Source organism: Eutrigla gurnardus, assembly GCF_963514095.1.
Source record: "Eutrigla gurnardus genome assembly, chromosome: 14".
NCBI classification, from domain to species: Eukaryota; Metazoa; Chordata; class Actinopteri; order Perciformes; family Triglidae; genus Eutrigla; species Eutrigla gurnardus.
The window spans coordinates 9,986,458-10,010,407 of NC_139937.1; the positions used below are offsets into that span (position 1 = coordinate 9,986,458).

The following is a 23,950-nucleotide window of genomic DNA, read 5'->3' on the forward strand; positions in this document are numbered from 1 at the left end:
AGCACAGATCCCTAGTCCATATAAACAATATGAACAAGTGAGTGGGATACAAAGACCTGATCAATAAAGAACAATTGAAGATATCCTAAAAACTCTCAAAAGATTTATGTACATTTAAATCATGAATTGGTTTGAGCCTGTGGAAAATTTACAAACCCTTCTCATCATATTATCTAATATTTACAGATAAAATAAAATAATGGGACACTAGTACTGCATAATAGGATGTAACATAAGCTCCTGGTTCAATGCAGTCATATCATTTTAAACTAAGCTTGACTGAAAATAACATACAATGGTGAAAGATTTCTCATTTATTGCTCATTTGCCATTCAAATTTTTTTTTTTTAAATGTTTGAAAAGATTTGGAAAAAATACACAATCATCATAATATAAATGATCTTACTTTACAAGATGATCATAACCAAAACCAAATGTGATATATGCTGCTGTTCACCTTCATTTCACAACATGAAGGTATATTCAGAGGTGGAATCAATACACTCAAAGTCAACATAGAGAGGGAAACAAATAGGAATCCAAACTGGACGCGACGTCCTGAAGTGACAGCACATCCTCTTGAGATGACAATTTTGCAAATCGAGTGAAAATTGATAATTTATTCCTCATTTGCTAATTGCACGGCTTTGTGAATGCACAGGGGAGCAGAAATGAGACAATCTGGAGGAAAATGACAGTAACTGAAAGCCCCTGGTTAGTTTTGAAATTAGTCTTTCTGAGCTGTCACACGCACAGTTGGTGTATGTTGTCACAGAAACATCTGTCAGTCAGGAAACTGATCTAACCAGTGAAAACAAGCCCACACTTCATGCCACTTATCTGCAACGTGTTAAAAAAGGAGAAAATTGTGAATATGTACTTAATATTGAGATCCAGTTTTCAGCTCCCGAGTGCATGTTGGCACCACCATTGAAAATATCAATCACACCCAAACTGCAGGAAATGCTGGCCATGGAGAAACAAGCAGACACCATCCAGGAATTCTGCTATAACAATATCCACCAGTTCCAGTGCTCATGTATCACTACTCAGTGTGAAAGAAAAGGACGTTTTTCTGGAATATATCAGAAGAAACTCAAAGCTACAAGAGCATATTTTATTTGCCAAGTATTCTCTGCCCTTCCTCTTAACGTGTCCATATTAAGTGTATATCATTAATTGACACTTGTATGTTTATCTGTTTCTCACTTCATGCAATTAAATGACATTCTACTGAGCTTCGAAAACGATTTTCATCCTCTCAACTGCCTCTTGACAACGTTTGAACAAACGCAAAGCACCAATAGAGGTTTTAGTCCTCTAATCTTTCAGCCAATCACCGTTCCCCCCTCTAATCTTTCACCCAAGCACTGTCCCCCCCTACCCTCCTCTTCTATCTGCAGACCTATGCAAGTCGTTTGGACTTGTTCTTTATTCCACACAAGTCTCTTCGCTCCAAATTGGCACACAAGTTGAAAGTGTGCCCCGATGCTGAACTCTGCTCTGCTGCGATGGTTGCATTTCCCCAAACACGTTTTCCAGCCAGGATTGGGGGGAATATAGACTACCTAGCAATAAAAAAAAGTGTGCCAGGCATTGATTATATCAAAAAGAAAAAATAAATAATTCCAAAGTGCAGGATTCATTTTTCATACCAGCTCTTAAATAAACACCTAATTTAAAGCTGGTAAAAACTGCATTACACGTACACAAGTATCCGTCACCTTGAGCTGAATTTGTATTCACCACTGGTTCTGTTGAATTGTCTTTTTGAACAGAATATTTCAGAGCCAGAGTTAGAGGAGATCAGCTCTGTGAAGCATCTTGATTTTTGCATCATGTCCTCTAAGTTTCCTTCATATAACAGCAAAGACTCGCCACAACAAACCTCACTGCTGCAAAATACCAGCATTCTACAGATGTACCAATCAAAGCAACTACAAAGAGACATTAAACAACTAGAAGAGACACAAAACAACTAAGACATTAAACATCTAGAAGAGACACATTACCACCACAAAGACAAATAAAATGAAATAAAAAAAACTACAAATAGATATAATGACTTTGGAGCGACACAAAGTACTACATAGTCACAAAACCACCACAAAGAGAACTACAAAGATACTCAAAACACCTTCAAAGAGACATAAAGGGACTAGAAAAGAGACTTTTTTTGAGATGCAAAACAACCACAAAGAGACACAAATTACCAAAAAGATGACAAGAACGAGATGGAAAACGGCGTCAAGGAGAGAAAATGTTTGTAGTTGAAAAAGACACAAAATGACCACAAAGACGACATGACTCATCGTTTGAAACCATTTTGTGTCTCTTTGAGTCTCTGAGTCTAGCTCCTGTGTGTGTGTGTGTGGGGGGGGGGGGGGGTTACATGTCTGTGCTTAGGGGCCCATGTCCGTCCTCTATGTGTGGTCTCTTTGGACAAATATTACATGTGTGAGTATGTGTGTAATGCGTGCTCATGTCACAGTCCCAAGGTCAGGCTCGTTTAGGAGTGAGGGGTTCTGGGAGATTAGGTGCGGCTGACTGAGTGCGAGGATGCAGTGATGCCCCTCAAAGCGTCTCCGTGGCCAGATGCCTCTATTAGTCCGCCTGGACTCGGAGACCCGGCTGAGACAAATGCATAAACCCTCTGAAGAGACGCTTTTCCCTGGCAAGGCCAAGTGGGGCTTGTCAGGACTTGGGAACTGACAAATGTGTGAGGAGTCCCACTGAAAGCACTGATCATTTATTTCAAGCCCCAACTGACAATTTACAAATGTTGACAAGAGGGTAGAAGAGAAAAAGACACCAGAAACCTCAGATGTTAAATAAGCCCTGATGTAATTTGTCACTCTTGGCTTTCACAAAGTCTGCGCCTGCTACACACATGAAGGTCACGCACATACTGTGGCATCCTGTTTTTGTAGTTTTCTGTAGTTGTTTCAGCTTGGTTCCATTACATTTCACTGCCCTGCTCTTTCCCAACCACCACGTAAAACGAACTTTGGGGAAAAAAACGGCACTGTGTGCGTGGGTGGCGGCGTTATTATTCACTTTCTCTTGTTCTGCAAATTAAAGCGTCGGTATCGACACCAACATCTTCTGAACTCCCTTCATTGTGCAACAGTCAATCTGCTTTCAATCTGCGGCGCAAGGTTTCATTTCATCTGAAGATGACAAGCTGGAGGTGGGAGGTTCAACAATGACAAAAAAAACAACTTGGCATCGGGGTGTCGCAGAAACTTATTTGAAATTGAACGGCCTTTCTACATGCCTGCTTTCATACTGTCAGCTGCTTCTCTAATTCGCTCTACAGTATGTTATTTGAATGAAGGATGATAACGACCCTGTAGGGGGGCCTGTCAAGTTATTTAAACTTGGATATCAAATTTGTAAAAGAAAGTGATGTCAAAGGGAACACCAGGCAGATATTCAAAGTTTCTGAAAATGGCGCGGTTCTAGACCCACTGTAATGTTCTCTGTGAAGCAGCTTTCAACACCGAGCTGGGAAATGTTGCACTACAATCGGTTGCACATTGTATCCAACGGCATTTCTTTCTCACCTCTCTGACTGTTATGATAAGACCACTGTTGGGCTTTTGCTAGAAAGCCGAGCAGTGAAGCGATTAAACAGATATACTGTCCTCATACCTGTGACTAAGTTGAAATAACACCACTTTGGTGTTTTGGTAATGTTACCATTTCCTCTTAAAAACCCCTCTCAGCAGACATGGTGTTCACATCCTGACTGTGAGAAGCAAGAGATTATTGTAGATTTAGAAAATGTCCACCGCGGCATAATTCTGCCAGAGGAAAAATTCTATGTTGCTTTCTTTTATAGTGGCGGAGGGTAAAATGGATTATGTTGTAACAAACTGATTGAAATACACGGTTCTTTTCCACTTGTGTTTTAAGAAAAAAAAAGCTGTGCGGCTGCTGAAGGGCATCTTTATTTATGGGTACTGCTGAGCTTTATTCTATGATTAAATACACTTTTAAGCCTCACCTCTCCTTCCCGCGTCCACGGTCGGCCGTTCTGGGGATACTTGACCTGGGTCTGCCTCTTCTTCTGGCCTCCGTCGGCAAACTTGCACAGCAACGGCTCTGCGGGGGCTACAGAGTGAGTCAGAAAAGGAGACAAGGACAAACACAGTGATGGATTAATCATCTTAATAGGAGTAAAAAAAAAAAAAAAAATGAAATTCCATGGGTTAGGGGAACAGTTACATTTTAAAGATATGATTTAAACAGAGTGTTATGCTGTGGCTTGAACAAATATATAACATAAATCAATTGGACCTGTAAACAGCACTTAAGCTCTTACATCTATCTCTTCCGCCTCTAATCCAAAGATCTAAACAACAGCCGTTATCGCACCATCTCTACAAGCCCTACAACCACACTTCAACAAAAAGCAGCCTCGATGTGGAAACAGAGGCCACGGGTGTAATCATCAAAGCATGCCGAGCGCAGTTCAAAAGACTAACCAAACAGGCACACTTAATACGCTAAATAACTCAACACAGCTTGACCCCAGGCAACAGACCGCAATTGTGATCGCTCCAAAGACAACATGGTCCATTTCTGGATCAGAGAAAAAGAAAAAAGCCTTGATTACAAATAGGATTAGCTGAGCGTGAACTCGCGTGCAAAAGTTCACCAAAGTCTTCACTCCAACTTGATAGGCAGCAACCCTCAAATACCCTACAGGCATCCAAAATAGCAGGAGGTGGCTGGATTATGTAAATGTACTTTATTTTTTAAGTATATTATTAGAATTTGTTAGAAAACATGAATAACGGCTTCTATTTCTGGGAAAATGCTTCAGCAACAACGTGACTCAACAAACATAATAAAAGATAGAAAATACTGAGATATACTTCTGAGAGTATTTAAGCAGCGTAATCTACATGGTTAATTTATCTTACACCTAATTTTGAGTACATTGTCCCACCTGGGAAAGAACTACAAATCAATAAATTAATAATATTCATAATATTCCTAACTGGCAACCGCAGAGGAGGCATAGCAACCATTGAAGCACAGCAAGTCATCATGGCTGTTCACATAAAAAGGTATTCAAATGGCATCAAGACGCTGAAATTATGAAGACCTAAACTGTAATTGCACAAGTGTTCTGTTGAAGTCCTGATTTGATTTCATAAAGACACCCCATGACCCTGAAATTGAATACGCCACCTACTTACTTGTGCCTCTCACTTGTTACTTTAATACGTCCACCAAGGCGTGTTTGAGTCACTGACTGCATCTTAAAAGAGGCTATTAGTTAGTACTTGTGTCTTATTTAACTGGCAATGATTTCAAACTGCAGGGAAAGTCAAATCCTCATTACTGAGCGTAGCTGAGAAATAAATGAGTTCTTAGAAGACATGAAATTCTATGAACGAGCAGAGGCGATATCATCTTGCTGGTACTGATTCACACATTATGAATGCGTAAAAAAAAAAGATGAAAAAACCCAACAACACACAATTACCTTGCCTACTTCAAGAACAATGTTTCTTCTTCTCAGTAAACTGGAAAATAAGAAGATGTGTTCTCAGTGGAGAAAAGCATTCAGGGCTCAAGGTTGAGATGAGAGTTATTTGGAATGCCTCGGGCCTGTATGGGTACTCCAAAGGTAAGTACACAGAGAAGCACAAAGCTGTGTGATTATACTGCATTTAGGAATACATTGTCATTATACTGTTTTAAGATGATTCCTATCTGAATAACAGGCCACACAGCTGGACTTCTGTTATATTCCCTTGCTCTTCATCTTTGGCAATCACTCTCATTCAGCCACTCTGCTCCACGCATGCATTTGTTAACAGCCCAACAGGTTTATGTGGGATGCATCACTATGTATCACCACAAAAACTTAAAAACAAGAGCTTGACCCAGAAAAAAAACTCCAAACATTGCCCAAGATTTAGTTTTTAATCAAAATACAGTGTGGTGAAGAAAAACTTTGGTCACTTTAGTTGAAGGCAGCTAACGTGGGTAGCACTAACGTTGTTATAAATGTGTTTATGCTGCCTATTTCTCATGGTTATCAACTCACTTACTGTGGGCCTTCATCATTCAGCAGCTCTATTCAATGTTTGGATGTACCTTAAAACCACCACAGGAACATAATTACTAAAAGTCTATAAATACAGTCGTTCCCAAAGACCCACAGGTGGGTACCAAGAGATTTTATTAGGATGGCCAAATCATTTGGTGAATTACTTTCAGTCATTTGTTTTATATTTATATATGCAGTACACCTTTGAGCCACATGAGGGCTGAATGCTTGTATTTTTCTAAAAATTGTAGCCTACTTATCACATTGAATCCAATATGAAAGGCCAGCACACATTTTGTTTGTTTTAGAGGAAATTATGGGAATGAGATGGCTTAAATGCATTTACTTGATCTTATTTGTAAAATACTAACATGTGTATATGTTTCCAATATCACATGCATGAAATAAAGGTGTGATTCATCAGAAATATATCTGATCAATGAGACGTTTGGTCTGCAGAGGATTAACTTATCATGTTTTGTGTTTTTGGTGTCAAGAGAGATAAAACAAATAGGGACATTATAGTTAGAAGTAGTGATGCAAACATGCTAAGTAGCTGATCCTAAGAGGCAAAAAACAAAAACGTAATCCATAAATGTTAGTCCCATGATGTGATAGATGCCTGCTAGAGTGTCCCTCATATTCAGTCCAGGGAGAAAACCAGGGAACATGATTACGGAGGGACATTTCGGTGGAGTACAGTCATAAAAATCCACATAAACAACAACATTGCTGTAATCTGTTTTTGTATCAGAGCTGGTGAAATGGCTCTAGACATTAAACATTGGTCCAGTGCTACGGGCCAATGTTTACATGCACAAACACACCTACGCACACACACATACATCAATATTGTTATAATATTTTGGTTGCTTTAGTGCATCTGGAGCTTGGATTGAGTGCTTTTCAGAAACTGCTGCAGAAGGCAAATATTTAGTTGGGCAGGAGATTTAGACAGGACCATAAATGGAGAAAATTGTCTTTTCTTTTTTTTTCTATGGACAATTCAAATGTTTGTACTTTGCCGCCATATTCTTGGATACCTGGAGTTTAATCCTATTATTATTTAAATGTAATATTATTGGATTATACTATCATGGCATTTCACAATTTCCACCAAATATAATATAATACATAGAAGATAAAGTGTTTGAGCTGCAAAATAATTGAAACGAATGAAAACTTGAAATGTAAGATGGACGCAGATGTTAATGTTTTGATGTGTGACTGTGTCATTTTATGGCTGTGTGTGCATGTGCTCCTGTATGAATGACATGTATGCGTTAAAGCACTGCCATGGTGTTGCTATATTCATTATCACCTTCATAATTTCTTGTTGTTTGAAGTGGCTATTATTTCAATCAGTATCGGCTTAGGTGCAGACGTTAAAACGATACACTGCAGATGTTAACCATTTCAGTAAAACAAATGTATTATTTATTATTTGAATTTATTATTTTGGTATTTGCCCTGACAGAGCAGTAAGGTGAAGCATGTGGCACTACAGTACAGTAGCTATATCATAGCAGCTAAAGAAATATCTAGAATCCTTTCATTTAAATCATATTCCAGCTAGAGTATAATGTAAAAACAGAGGAGTGTAATGTGACTGCTGTATTAGCGGTGGGTTATTCCTGTGGTGGCAGAGGAAGAACTCACTTTATATTCATTCGCAGGCACAGTGACAAGCGCCATAAATACAGATGATGATAATGACAATAACGAATGATATTTATTCCTATGAGGGAAACTTAGTTGCCACACAAACAGGAGGCAACAACAACAACCGCAAAGCATCCAGAGACAAGCCAAAACTGTCTGCTCAAGCTGGCGCATCAAATTAATTATTCAGCCTGCTTTCACAGTTGCATTACTATTATGTCTTGCATTTCACAAGAGGGCTCTAAAGGAGAGGACGTTTTTAATTGTCCGTCTGACCCCTGCACTTGCAACTCTATAACACAAAGTGATGAATTTGGGTACAGCCCTGTCCGCCGCCTAAAATGCATCACGTTTGGGGCACGTCAAGTTAATTAACATTGTCTGCACCGGATATATGGATGTCAGCTATGTACATCCTTAGTAAACAGGACATGGAGACATTCAGTCACGCATAAATCAAACTTTGTAGCCCCAAGCACAACAACGTTCCTCTTCTTATTCAAGGCTGTGTTTTTCTTGTCAGCGTCCTGACAGGTGAGGAGTTTTGGGTGGGAAATCCCAACAGCATCGCTCGGTTTGCAAACTACTGCACCATGCAGACAACTGTTCAGGTCTCATTGGAAATTAATGGAGGCAGAATGGGCTGCTTAGTGGATCTTCGCTGTAACATAAAGAGTCAGTGTGGATACACACAGGCACACTGAGGAGGGGAAAAAAACTCTTTATTTTTGTTCTATTAAGTTCATATTGGAGTCACATTTGATAACAAAGCTGGTTTATTATTCACAAAGGTGTGATCCTAAACTTTTTACTATGCAGGTGGGCAGAAATAAAACATTGTTATTGACTCTGTGAGTAACGTGAGGTTTTGTATTGCAAAGAACAAGATGCGACCAAACATACTATGCAAATCGTGTTTTGTTGTTTCACTTAGTCAGGTATCAATCATTAACAGGCATTGTCTCTGCTATTTTTTCCATTGACGACTCAATCATCGTAGTTACGTATGTAGGGAGTTAATGACATTTGACAATAAATAAATAGCAGATTTTATAGTTTAGACAGCCTCCATTATTTTTTTATTGGTGTTTTCATGTGTTGATGTGTAAACATCTTAAGGTGTAAAAAGAAGTCATTGTAATTTTGTGGCGCTAAATCATCTGTCAATTTTTCAAAGTCTCAAAATATATCAGAATTTCTTGTTTTTGCTTTGCTGTTAAATGTGCTCCTATGAAAAATGTGTGATCTCAAACACTGGAAGACAAAAAAAAAAACACCCACACACCGAGCTACTACATGGTGTGTAGTTTTCTGTAGTTGTGTGTCACTGTGTGCGTGTGTATCAATTGTTGCCAAGATTTGCAAAATTTGACACAAATGTATCTCTGTTCAGATCAACTGTTTATAAGATGTATTTGTACTCATTAACCAAAGCTTGCAGTGGTAGATTTACCGGTTTAATTTGTCCATCAAACTGTCGAAGCTTCGTGGAAAACAGTGAAAAGTTTCACTCCGGTTTTTGTTTTTCTTTTGCTTCAGTTGGGAGAAAAAATCACTGCGACATTCTCCTATTTACATTGCGCAAATAGGAAATAAAAGACACGACAACTGCAAGAGATAAGATGACAGACAGGTTGCTTGTCTGCCTGCCTGAACATATGAACGGGTACAAAAACCAACAACAGCTGTTTTACTGATTTGAAATGGACCTTTTGGATCCGTGGTGTTATGTGTTTAACTGACGGGATGAGTACAAAGGTAGCAGGGAAGGTGGCTTCTACTGTGAAGAGTGGATTACGGACTGTTACCACTTATTGAAGCTGTGGGATATTGCAACTGTTCAACTCCAGCAGAGCGGACAAACATTTCCATCTTGTGTTCCGGTGAGAAGCACACAGGAAAAGAAATATGAGGTAAAGAAAAATACGGGGGAGGATGAAACACACAGGTGCACCTGGTTAAGGGCTACTTCACATTTTAGCTTTGGTGTTTCTAAGCATGGTACTTCAAGTAAAAACCATTAGCTTAGAACAGCATGAAGGTTTCAGTTTGCACTGTTGGAAGAAGGGGAATGTCACATAAGTGGGTCCCAATCCATCAAATGGGGGGAAATTCTCATTTAGAATACAACCCAATCCATTAGGAAAGCATCATGGGAAATCATTCAGTTGGAAAATGGGATTCAATCCCCAAATGTGACAAAATGAGGAATCCCTGAGCTGGCATGAACGGGATGTCGTCTTTTTTTTGTTTTGCTGCTTCAAGACACCCGGCATCAAAGAGCTCAAAGCCCCGAAGAGAACAATGTGCACTCTAGAGGGTTACTTGTTCAAGCATCGCACATGAGAGGACACAAACTATTTGCCACAAAAATCAATGTGTATTAGAAAATGTTTACTGCTATTAGCATAATATTCAAAATTGAATACATATGTCTCGTACAATGAACGAAGGTAACAGGGTTTATCAGCGGAGACAGAGAAGCGAGATTAAGAAGGTATTTACGTTCTTAGTTTTAAAGCAAACTGAGATGATTTTGTCCCTGTAAAGCACGAGCTGACACTGACAAACATTCACCAAACCGTTCCCTGACCACATCATCACATTGACTACATTTGCTCGAAAATGAATTGGCCGTGAGACAAGTAGGAATACAATGTATTGATGCACTGACATGTTTATTTTGGAATGTATTCCCCTGAATGATGTTGAGATGGAACCAGACGTCTTGTCGGCTATTTTAGAACTCATTGATGTGACTTGGTCGGGGCTTCAGACGCATCACATTTTAACACCCACGGCTGCGTTGAGTGAAGAATAAGTGCTTCCAAATAGCACAAGTAAGCTGACTCGGCCCGACGGTACAGTGCTGCCACATAATTACACAATCTTTTTTCTCAGTACCGCCTTGTTCAAGTTTTTTTTCTTCCATTATCAGGAACATCAAATAAAATGAATTTCCTCATTTATGAAAGTATCGAACCACTTCTGTAATGAATAGGCGCTTAATGCCTCATGATCATACCAGATACATTTATTACGGGACCTACTGAATGATTAAGGGTCTTCTCTGAGATCTGGACTGTTTTTATTTATGTCCTCTGTTTGTCTTCCCATTAGGGGAGGGCAGGACAAAGAGAACCATTAAAACGACAACACTACATCAGATAGTGGGAGAGGAAGAGGAACAGAATGATTAGAAAACGAGGTAAAAAGGAAAAAGATTAGCTGAATAAGACAGTGATACAAATCCCCCTCTTTCTTTCCCTGTGACTACTTCTTGATATACTTTTGCTGAGAAATATCTTCCTGGGTCATATGTAGTTGCTGTTTTTGTGACATAAACACATAACTGAAAGATAATACTGTTTAAAATAATTTGTTTTTGGGGCTGCATGAGGAAAATCAGGACTTCTTACTAAATCTCAACCTTTAGTGAAGGGTCTAGTATGTTTGTGTGCTGGCAGTTTGGTGAGTAAATTGTAAAAATTAATTAAAATAGAAACATTTTTTTTTAATTTTGGTTTATTGCTATATAGAAAAAATAATAATTAAAAAACATCCTTAAAACATCCTTTTTAAGGATACATCTATTCCAGTAATCTTACACAGATTTGAATCTCAAATCAGTTGACAATGCTAATGTGAATAGTAATAATACTATAAAATCAATCATTCTTGACCAGAGATTTAAGATGTGAATCCTGCTGCAGTAGATTTTCACTCCATAAATCATAGAGAAATGGAGGAGAAGCCTGGTGATAGTTTCCTCCCACCCTGGTCCATGAAATTAAAAGAAACGCAGAATCATCGTTTCATGTTTTTACCTTTGAAGTAAACGTTCCCATATTTTCCTTTTTAGGAGCTGACTGTTTGAATCTGTCATCATGAAGGTTTATCATATCAAGCTTGTATGGGAAGCGACATGATCATGGTGAAACCAAACAAGATGTGTCCCTGGCCAGGCGAGGGAACAGGGAAGGCTTCACTCTGCCGACTCTCTCCCTTCCAGCATGGCAACACATTATCGATGACGAGCACAGAGAGGACAGAATCATTTAGTAACTATTCTGAAAACTCGATTTACACATCAGATCCAACTGTCAAATTTGCAGGACAGCTGTTCTCACTAAATGTGAGATTAATAGCAGTGAAGATGTTCACACATAGTTTATTTATGGAGAAGAAGCTGTGGGGCCACTCTACCTGTGAAACAATATGAATCTATTCCATTTAAACTAAAAAGGATGACGATATATATCTAACCTTGACCAAAATCCATCATTTTTGCTTTCTGCATCAATAAAAGGAGAGCAAACAAAGCAAAAGTCTGTGTCCAATCTAGACACTCTATCTCTATGACAGGAACCGCCGGTACAAGTCAGAAAGCTACGGATCAATGGACTTCCTGTTAACGAGAGCTGATGGAATCTCTGGTCATGTGATCGATGTCGGCATTAATCTCGTGGCTCCAGAGTAAAATATCACTGTTGCCGGTGAATACATCAGCTGGGATGAACAGACTGTGGTATGAATCAGGGGAACAAACACTTCACTCAGTGATATCAGCACATTATGCTGCATCAGAATAACAGGTTGAACCTTTGATAGCAGTGATTTTAGGGTGTTTTTTTTTTAAGACTAAAGCACGATGGTTGCCACTGCAACAGCCTTGGAAATGCCACAGACTCAGGGTGTCAGTGACACAGAAAACCAGTGACATAAATCAGTAGGACCTGGCTTTAGCAGTGTGTATGTGTGTGTTTTGTAAGTACACAGAGAGTCTGGTTGTCCAGATTCTCCCAATTTCACTGGTTTGTGAGCTCAGAGCAATTGATATAGAAAGAATACTGTCTTTATGTAAGATTAAGATTACTTGTAACAATAAGACGCAAACATAATATTGACATATCCCTGCCTTATAAGGTTATTATGATAAATGTGTCAGTCAAACGGTTGCCGTATATCCAGCAGATACAAGGGGATACATTCAGGATCCGGATCCGTCCACCTGATTAATGTAAGTCCACTACTTTAATCTGTCTGCTTTTAGCTCTGCTTTGGCACTCCAATAACTGCTTTTTGTCATTGGGCCCCAAGTTAAGTGTCCCAGGGCAGAAACAACAAGCTGAACGATACTAAAAAACAAAACAAAAAAATTCAGTTATTTCAGTATCTATCAGCAGGTGCGTCAAGTGCGTTGATAATACAACACAATGTGCACCACAACAGCTTTCTTTCCAGATGTGTTATGGAGTGAAGCTTGTTAACCTGCACACAGGCACAACCCGACGCTCGTGACTGTTTACTGTGCTGATAGTCGTGTTGTTTGCTGACAGGAGCAGTTAAGATTCTGTGTTGTTCACACACACCGACACCCACACAGGTTGAAGAAAGCAGGATGGAATGAAACATCATTCACTTGCTACAAGATTACACGGCTATACCTCACAGTGTATAGAAGTGCAGCTGTGTGTGTGTGTGTGTGTGTGTGTGTGTGTGTGTGTGTGTCTGCCCACCATGCTGAACCCAACAAATCATACTGCCAGGGCACGGGGCACAGCTCTCTCTGTCTGGCCATGATTTCCATTTTCTTCAGTGTGGCACAGCTCCCATCTCTCTATCTATATTTAATCATTCCGTATCACCATCTCTTCTCTCTCTTTCTGTGTCACTTTCAGTTTGCTTCTCCCAAACCCAGCTTTCTCTTTCCTCCCACCTTGCCCTTACTCTGTTATCTCACTCACTTTTAGTCACCCTACTTGGCTCTGAATATGTCATTCTCTGTCACGCCCATACACTCCTTGTCGTTTTTATCCTTTTCAAACAATGACATCCTCATGGCATCTCCTTCTCCTTCTCTTCCATTCTTTCCTCCTCCTTTTCTCTCTCTCCTTACCCCCATCCATCCTCCCTTCTCCTTTCCTTCTGTGTCAATTGTCAATTAATCCCTCACATGTTCTGACTAAATCAACTCAAAGTGGTCTGAGGAGTGGGACAGAGAGAGAGAGAGAAAGGGAGCAGCAGAGATGATGCTGATGTATTAGCAGTCAAACTGTTGTAACACCAAGACGGTAACTGATCAAACATGGTATGTAAGAAAATGTGCTCAAACTAAGGTCTTCGCCACGTTATCACGATACACACGTCATCACCATGATGTGCATAAGAGAAACATGACAAGAATGCTGCGTTATCGTCAATAAGACACAAAAGATGACAACCATTATTATTTTTTTATCAACACATACAAACCTCTGAATTTATAGAAGTTGTTTTTAAAGGTTGCCGGCAAACTGATAACCCTGTTCGAAAAGTCTGACCTTTGAGTGCTGCAACCTTGATGTATGTATGATGCTACATATTGCTGCATCTATACGAGCACTCTGACCTAGAGAGGCGCCTCACACTCACTATGAAAAAACACAAGCCTCGCCAATGCAACGCAATTGTCTTGGTGATCGACACCTACCTGTCATGCCTGGAGGCGTTTTCAAGAATTTCCCGTTGAAATTTTGAATCACCACATCACACTTCTCCGTCGACTCCATCCTGCCAGAGAGAAAGACAGACGTGCAACTTGAGGCCAATCGGCTCCAAAAGCTACTATGCTTCTTAGAAAATTTAATTTATGTGGATATGTGTGCATGCAAATGCAGTACAGTAAATACATTAAATGCCTGCCTTTTATTCTTGTTAGTCTATGCTTGCCAGAGCAAAATGCCAGAGTTAGGCCTGTGTATGTGTGTGTGCATTTGTGTGTCTGTGTGTTTTTCTATGGGGTTTCCTCTCCTTTGTCCGGGTTTAAAAGCTCCATTCAGTCTGATCTGTTGTGTGTCATGTCCTCTTTGTCTGCCCCCATTCAGCTCTGCTCACCCAATCACAGCTCAATGACTAATTGCCTGCTTGGCAAGCAAAAGCAAGTGAGTGTGTGTACGTGTGTGTGTCTGTGTGTGTGTGTGTGTGTGTGTGTGGGGTATGTGAGCATGCATGTCTTTGTGTGTGTTGGGGTTTTCTACACATAGCCAGTGACCCTGAATGAAGCCCTGACTGTATTTTAATCAATGGCACACTCTACAGTGTAACTGAGAAGACCCCCCTCCCAACACACACACACACACACACACACACACACACACACACACACACACACACACACACACACACACACACACACACACACACACACACACACACACACACACACACACACACACAGGAGGGTGAAGGGGCTATGGGAATGTGACATTGTATCAGAGATTTCCTTTGGTTGTTGGTGACAGGGACTCAATCAATCTTATATGAATCCGTATTATGTTGTTCCTGATAAGTTATTATAGTTTATCCAGCAAAAGCCAACATTTAAATACATCCAGGTGTAATTGACAATTTGCGAGTGAGATTTTTTTTTTCAGCTGCAACAGAAAATCATAAACGGGAAATGTCAAATCAGTCCCTATGCACTGAACGACTAATTATTTGTTAAATACCAGACTTTGAGAGAGCCGTAATTGTAAATGACAGTTTGTGTGCATGCGAGTGTCTCTCTCTGTCCATACCTAGCAAAGCCGACTCCTCTGCTCAGGCCGTTGGCGTCCCTCAGTATCCGTGTGGAAATGACGTGACCGAAGGGCTTCAGCATGTTTTCCAGCTCCTGTTCATCCATGGACAGTGGCAGGTTGGAGATGTAAAGGTTGGTGGGGTCCTGCTCCTGTTGCTGTTGGGAGAGACAGTGGCAGAGGATGTCGCAACAGTTAGTTAACAGTTAGTCTTGTTTCAATGCCGGACAGAATGTCGAGACGTGGACGTTACATATTTCAGTCTAATCTTAGAGATTTAAGCAGTGAATGAAAATGCTCTCAGAAATTCACTCACATTGGACACTTTATGCTATTTGTTCGTCATAATCAAACTTCGCAACACTATTCTCTGAAAGATATGCTAGGACAGTACAGATGCTGGATTCACCCAATTGTGCTAAGCAAAACAGTCATTTTTCATTCAAGTGTAAAATGCTCAAACTGAAGTGAGAAAAATAAAATAGTGAACTATAACCACTATAAGCAGATTTTGCAGAAATAAGCGCATTGAAGGTTAAGGAGTGCGGTTCAAGTTATTTATTTCCATATTCATGAGTGAATACCCTACTGCAAAATATCTGTGAATATTCAACTCAAGTGGCAAACTCTCCTCAACAGAGGAATAAACATTTCATTGAAAAGGCATCGCAGCGGCTTCAGACTCAGAACCCCTAAAGCAACGAGGAAACCCCCTCAGGATTCGTAGATGTTAAATTAGTTGCATTGCAAATGTTCAAGGGAACGAGGGGACTTCCTTCTGATGTGCGTCTCAGTCAGTGTAAATGTTATACTTCAATTATTTTTGCTCTGTTTAGCAGCAATCCATTGAAATGATCCTCCGCAGGACGCCGAAGCCTGCGTGTGCATGTGAATGTGTGCGTGATGAGAGTGCTGGTAAATCAAAGAGGGAGGGACGCGAGGGGGATTCAAAAAACTATTTGGATATCTGCTTCCCCAGAATGCCTCTGTAAACAACTGTATTTGAACCATGTGCATTTGATTCCACTGTTGTCAAGGAAAATTAAACAAATGATAAAAGTATGTATCTATGTACTTGCTGTATGCTGTCTACTTCAAATTATGTGGTAAGAGTCCACAATGTATCGTTTTATTATGAGATACCTGTGTGTGTGTGTGTGTGTGTGTGTGTGTGTGTGTGTGTGTGTGTGTGTGTGTGTGTGTGTGTGTGTGTGTGTGTGTGTGTGTGTGTGTGTGTTGTTAGGCGAAAACTAAAACGATGCCCTATGTAGCTTATTTTGAGCATAAATAGTTCCTTAATCCGTGGAGACTCTTCCTTTGCATGCACCAGAGCTGTTTCATTTCAGGAGTGGGAGTTCCGAGCCTGGTCGACTGTGACCGAAGCCGTCCATGTAATCAGTGACTCAGAATAAGCAGTCTGACATATTCTACCTTTCTCTCCGAGTGTGAATATCTCTCTTCGTCAGCAGGGATTTTCCGTTGCCAGAATGTCCAACACACCAAGTGGCACAGTTTTCCTCCCACGCAGGGCAACCGAGCTTCGGATGTAATCTTTCACATTTGCGTGCGTGTGTTTATGCATGCAGCCACATCAAGGGCATGGATTCATATGTAACAGCTGTGCTGAACTTGTCATTGATCTTCAGGAGTTACGTCACCAAGTTCACCAAGGCCTTTTACTTGCACCACAGACCTGCTAAACTACAGCTCCGCGGCTTTTTAACACTGAACAAATGTTTTTAGAAAAGGTCAGGTTCACAATTTTTCATGCCTGTCTTTAAACAACAGCTAGGTGCCCATGGAAACTTTAATACAGTTTTTTTTTCTGGATGTAACCTTTCCTTCTGGTCAAACTCTCAACTAGAAGATTCCTTTCAAATGCACCACAATCACTTATATTGGAAGCTCATTAGCAGTGGATTTATTTATGTCCACTATGAACAATACTCAAGGCTCATTTTGGGCACCTATTAATTGTGAACCTGTCTTTTAATTAGTTCTCACAGTGTCAAAGTCCAATGGGGCAATAATTAAGCTGCATACACATGCATCATCAAACATGCCTTCGTGCTCTACATGATAAAATGTGCAAACTCTTCTGTCAGACAGGGTTAAGTGTTTTATTTGTTTATCATTATCATCAGTACATACAGATATATCTGACTCCACTGTGAGCTTTCTGTTTATGAAATCGAGATATATTCTGGTTGGCAAAAGCTCATGGGACCGTGTTTAAACCCACTGATAACCTGCAGCACGGTGGTTAGATTCAGTGGAGGTTGTGCATTATGTTTTAATAAGGCCTGGGTTGAAAAACACAGAATTTATATACTCAGTTGCTGTGAGAAACCTTTACAATAAAAAGGAGAACGGTAAGGCTCTAAAAATGTGAACACCCAGGAGAAGATTCAGCAGTGAAACACTGCCTGAACCTAATAAGGCTAAAGCTCATAATGATGTGCAGGTACCATTGCACATCCACTATATTGGTATTCAGCGGAGAAATCGGTGGAAAAACTAAAACACATCCGTCGCCACATCACGCTGTTCAAAGTTACAGGTCTCTGAGAATCTGTCATTCAAACAAATAAGCTGCAGAGCACACCTATAGGCTATACTCCGCTGTGCTTCAGACTCCATCTGTGGCTGTGAACTTTGTCATTATCAACAATAACTTGCCCATCTAGACACAAAGGATTTCGACTTTTTCATTTCACAGTGGCTCTGTGTGTGGCAGAATTTCCTCGAGCCGTCTAAGGGCCGCTACGGCAGAATCCTGTTCTCCTGTTTGCCAGCCAACAAATAAATGGTAAAACAGAAGATTTCCTATTCTAGTGGTTGATGTGGTTCCAAGCTAATTTCATCCAAAAACAATGTCTTCGACAAAATCTCACAGTGGTTTTCCCAATTTCAGCAAAAAGTGGGTCAGCTGTTTTGTTCCTGCATGCATTTTTTCGTACAGCTTGCAGTACTAGCACAAGGGGAATGAATGCAGATTTGGCGCAAACCAGGGGGATATGATCACCTCTCCACCACCACTCCACCACACCATGATTATATGGATGCATGTGCCTGCCTGAATATCCTAAATTCTCTTTGTATCCTGTCTCAATCCAGGGAAAACAAGAGTGAGTTAGGTACAACATCTAGAGGGGGGTGGGTTATTGCAATCACATTACACTTCACTGCACCATCTCCAGACACAGTTGGCTGTAAAGCCATTTGTTTGCACAAGCACTTCTGGGATATGAAGTAAAGTGCTTTAGAGCACCCACATGTGAATGAACTCTGCTTGACTTTGCTCAAAGTTGCCGTTAAAGTTATTTCTCAGTGATCTCTCACTCTGCATGTTACAAATGACTCACCTCTCACTTTCTCTCTCTGTCCCCTATGTCTCTCTCTCACTCTCTGTAACATCTGTCGTAAGCTGGAAACAGCTTCACACCAACTGTGCCTCTCCCTGACTATGTAGCCTGCTTGCCAGCCAGTCAGCCTTTGTTTTGAGCCCCATTAAACCGCATTGCTGCATCATTATAGCAGGTCTGCACCTCTTATCATGCTACGTCCTGGCTACCCTGCAATGCCACAACACCTGTCGAAGAGATCGAGGGTAAAGAGAGGGCAACGCAATGGTTACACCAGTGCAAAAAAAAAGTGATTTGGTCAGCACGCTGAATGGATGGATATGAGGTGAGACGATACTCGAACGCTGCATTTCTTTGCATCTCAAATAGCCGAAAACAAATGAAAAAACACTGAACAGGAATGAGCGGGTATTAAAAATGGATGGATGGATAGATGAGGAGGAATTATGTGAAGACATAGGCCAGGAGCAGAGCACTCCCATAAAGAGGCCGTATATGATTAGGGAAATGAGACTTTCTATTCATTAGGTGTTGACTCCTTCCTCTTACCTTTCAAGCTCGTCGCATTCGCAATCCTGCTCATTTCCTCTTTTAACCCATCACATCCTTCCTTCTGATACACCCTCCTTTCTGTGTCCTTAGCTTCCTCCTTTCATGCTCACCCTCCTCATCCTCCTGGCCTTTACCCCCCTTCCTTTCCTCAGATTAAAACCCAATCTCCTATCATTTTAGCTTGCCGTCTAAAATGCTATCTGAATGGTTAATTAATATTTGAAGAGCAGCATTTGCCTCCTTCCTTTCCTTTCCCCCTTGCCTTCTCGTTAGTTTTCCCTCTTCCAAATCTTCCATTTCCCTTTTCATATCATCTTTAGTCTCCTTCATTTCCATTCATCCCTCACTGCAACCTCTCTCCCTCTTCGCATTTCCCCCTTCCTCCATCTTCCTCATCCTCAAGCCAATATCTAATCTTTCATAATGATTGTCTGGGTGTCTAAACGCTGTCTTAACGGCTTAATCAATACTTAATGAACATACCATAAATACTTTATGAACCCTAAACCCTGAGATCCCCGGGGTTTCATTAGCCATGGAGATATACACTTTTCTCCATCTTCATGATGACTGAGGATCAGTGAAATCAACACTGGATGGAGATTACCTCATTTAGTCTCTGGTCAATTCATGTTGTATTACTGTGGTGTTTCGCAACTTCAGCTTTAAATGTGCATCTGTTTGCTCTTGTGTAAGATGTTTGTATCAGAACGCTACTTTGAATTATAAGGTCTTATAAATGTGTCTATATAAGCACATAATTCTGCGAACTCTCACCGTTTTTAGTGAAGGAGGTTTTGCGCCCTCGTCTTGGTGTGACCTCCGAGACATCTACTGGATTATTTTAGAAAACCACTAAATTTGAACACTGACTGTTCTTGTCTGGGTACTGAATGACACTGACAGCTGGTTGAAGAAATTTGCTGTTTGTTTTAAATCTTTAGAAAAAAAAACAATTTATGTTTATTAATGTTTGCTGTTTTGTTTTTAAATCGGTTATATATACTTTTGTCTAATAGTCTTATTTGTGCTTCTATTATGCTTCCTTCTCAATGGGACCATCGTAGCCACATAAATAAACAGGCGGAGCAGAAAACAGACATGTATATGCAAGAGACTATTTTAGTCAGCTGTATGTGGTGAAGTTACTTTCCTTGCAGGTAATATATATTTTCTGTTGTTTGCAGCACGGCTCCACTTCTCCTGTTGGGTTTATCTACCTACACGCATTATAAAATATGGAAATATCCAAACCTTATCAAAGTTGCTGGAGCATTGCTGCATGCTTCATTGCGTCTGTGTGTTGAATATCTCCAGAGGATTGGCTTTATTGTGTAATAATACAAAAATGTGAACGGGTTTCATTGCTATTGTCACATCCCTTCAATCTGCGAGAAATAACATTTTCAAGGAGAAATAGAAAACATTAAGACTGATCCATGAACCACGTCAAATGTAATTCCACACCAGGTTTTGCTGTGGTAAATTGACTACAAAGGTAATTTACCAACTAAAGGATTGAGCTAATGCTCCAGCATCATCAAAATAGAGGCTTTTCAAGTGATGGCATACTTATGAAGATATTCAGAAGTAGAAGAGCTGTTTTCCACTCTGAGGCTCTCTGGTGGCTGTGGAGCGGAAAAGAAGCCCCGACTATTCAAAGAAATGGCATCACACTTGACTAAGTGAGAGACTGACTATGTTTCAATGTTTAATTCAATTTCATGACGGCAGAACGTTTTTTCCTCCCTCTGGCTTCCAACACTGCCTCGGTCTTCACACTCTGCATGACTCATTGAAAGCAATAAGAGAGGCCTTTCCAGATAATGGGGACTACACACAGCTCTCATATTCTCTAGTCACACATGCCACTATAACTCAATTTACCCACTTATTTGCATGTTTGCTTCTCCTTTTCTCTGGCCCTCAATCTTTTTTCTTCTTTTCACTTTTGCAAGGCCCCTTGCTGTTCTCTCCCTCTCATGGCCATTTTAACATGGTTTCTAATACAATCATTCTCCCTTTTTTTCCCCCACTCACACCATCTCTAATGTGTGTATTAAAAGGACGGTAATTCATCACGGAGTCAGAGCCGAGTGCAGTCCCTGCTGCACACCAGTGTGCAGGCTGCTTTTTCTGCCAGCCGTCCAGAGCTAGAATCAATCACCCAAACCTGAAACATTGAAACCCCGAAACCATCAGTGAGGGTCAGACGGAGATAGAAGAGAGGGAGAGAGAAAGCTAGAAGGAGAATGGCTGGAGGTGCATAGTGGGATATAAAAACCCTGGGTGGATTATAAAAGATACAGGCAAAATGCATCACGAGTTGATGAGAGTCTGTTCCCCTTGGGTGTGATTTGAGGTAAAAAGTTGGATAGATAGATGCCGAGATAGACTAAACAACATTCTGGCTGGATTGCAACGTTTCATCTGCTGTGCGTTCTTTGGTTGTTGATCTAGTTGTTTATTCTCCAGACCGACAACACAAACACAGCTTATGAGTGTGGGCCTGATTCCCAAAAGCTGAGTAGAAGTGGTGTCATTTCCTGCGGTCATGTGGTTGTTGTTACTTTATGGCTCGGTCCTGGACTTTCTTTGAGCCAAAAAACAAACTGTGGCTTTCAGACTCAGTGAAAAAAAAAAGATGTTTCTTATCTTCAACCACAACAGGCCTGTGATGCATTTTGGGTTCAAGATAACAATTTTGGTGGGCTGGATATTAGGAAAAATAAAAAGTCTGAGCAGCCACTATGGGAGGCTAATTGAGTAAAAATACATTTTTGAAGAGCTATGCTATGAAATATAAATCACGTGCTTATCGACGTAGATGCAAAAAGAGACCAGCAACTAACCATGCCAAGGCAGCAGACAGACATAATGCTATACAAAATAAACCATACTCAGTACACAAGCATCCATCTCTCTCTTGCCCTCTTTCTTTTCTCTCTTCTCTTCTCATCTCTTCTGTAGCACTGAATGCTGTAATCAAGACTAATGGGACTCAGCTGTTGGCCAGTCTAATTACCTGGAATTCAGACGACCAATCTGGGAGACAGGCCCACACACACACACACACACACATACATACATACATACATACACACACATACATACATACATACACACACACACAGTCAAGCATTTCACCTTTCATGAACCTGCCACTCAAAGAAACGTGTCTGTATGTATGTAGCATGATTCACCGAGCATTTTGAATGTGTGTATATATATATATATGTGCTTACAGAATAAACATAAGCGTATGTGTGTACATGAATGCATGCATGTTAGAAAGGTCAATAAGAGATCCTAAAAAATGTCTATTCCTCCTCCAAGTCAGGAATTCTCATAGGAAAGCGCCTGACAGAGAAAAGCATAGAGCTAAATTTATACACAACCACTGCTTTTTTATTAACAGAATAATTTGAGTTATTTTCAACCTACGCCGTATCTCATCGTCACTTTAACTCATGCTGTTTATTTCTAACCAAATTCACACTGATTTGATGAAGACGAACCCCCTTAAAGGGAGGTGGATGGATTTTAAAACAATCACTCAGAGCCAAAGCACAAGTAAAATAATGGCCTGGAAATGAAAAATAATTGATACTTTACTAACAAAAGCTATGGAAGAGCTGCATGCCAATGCTCTGAAACTCAAAGTTTAATATAGAGGGATCAAGAACTTTTAGAGTCTAGCTGGGGCTAATTGAAATGCTGTACAGAATAGATATTTCAACAACAAAACAGACGTCCGGTGTCTCAAGATAATAATAATAGTGCATCCCAGCTCACAGATCCAATTGGAAGAAATGAAATGGAAAAAACAATGACTGGACTTGAATGTTCATGAAAACAATGCAATTATGAAACAAATCTCATATGTCTGATAAATGTGCCTGTGCCCTTCGAGGCCTTGTAAAGCTAATGTCGTAGTGTCTGCCTGAAAAGACAGCAGGGTTCAGGGTAATCCTTGCTCTAAATGATTAATGGAGTCTGGATGTAAGAAGGGGAGTTGTCTCTGACTCTGCGGGTACACACCCTGATGACATTTTTGAGAGAGAGTTGTGTGTGTGTGTGTGTGTGTGTGTGTGTGTGTGTGTGTGTGTGTGTGTGTGTGTGTTAGTTTGCATTTGAAGCTGCATCATCACAGTGAGGCTAAACATGCACAAGCATACAAACTAAAATAAAAAATTAAACACATTCACACAGCCATAAACAGAGGTGTCACCGTGGGTTGAGATAATCCAGGCAGGAGCCATGGAGGAGGAATAGATGCGTGAATGAATGGAAATTAAATGGGAATTATAAACAGAAGAGACAAATTGATTTGTCAAATGTAACTGCAGCATACATTTGCAGTATACAGTATAGGTGTTCTATTCTCCAATATGTAATAATAATAATATCATAAAATATAAACAGTTATAATGGAGGTTGATCCAAAGGGACCTGTGAAAGCTAGAAGACCTTCATTTAAAAATAATGTTTTAAGAATTGTTGAAAAGTGGATAGCGATTTGGGGAGGGGAGTTCTTCCTTTGGTTACAAAGTAGGATCGATCAACCTTCCAGGAGGCTCATGCTTGAGAATCTCTGGATTCGTGTGGCTAATAACTGAAATCATAAAGTAACTTGATCATGCATGCAACAACTTAAACTTAAACTGATTTTAATACTCACTGATGGTCAATGAGTCTTGTGAAGAGATCAAAGAATTAATAATGTGTGCTTGTCTTGGATT

General features: G+C 40.3%; 1 protein-coding gene across 1 annotated transcript in view; it reads right to left on the reverse strand.

The window, feature by feature from the left end:
• The window catches only part of LOC311025097 (RNA-binding motif, single-stranded-interacting protein 3-like), a 104,492-nt gene that overhangs the window by 15,633 nt on the left and 64,909 nt on the right, over positions 1 to 23,950 (reverse strand). The window contains exons 5-7 of the mRNA XM_084027811.1: positions 15,292 to 15,449; positions 14,205 to 14,284; positions 4,010 to 4,116 (exon numbers count right to left, since the gene is read on the reverse strand). Of these exons, the coding sequence (XP_083883937.1) occupies positions 4,010 to 4,116; positions 14,205 to 14,284; positions 15,292 to 15,449 (345 nt within the window). The remainder of the gene's footprint in view (positions 1 to 4,009; positions 4,117 to 14,204; positions 14,285 to 15,291; positions 15,450 to 23,950) is intronic.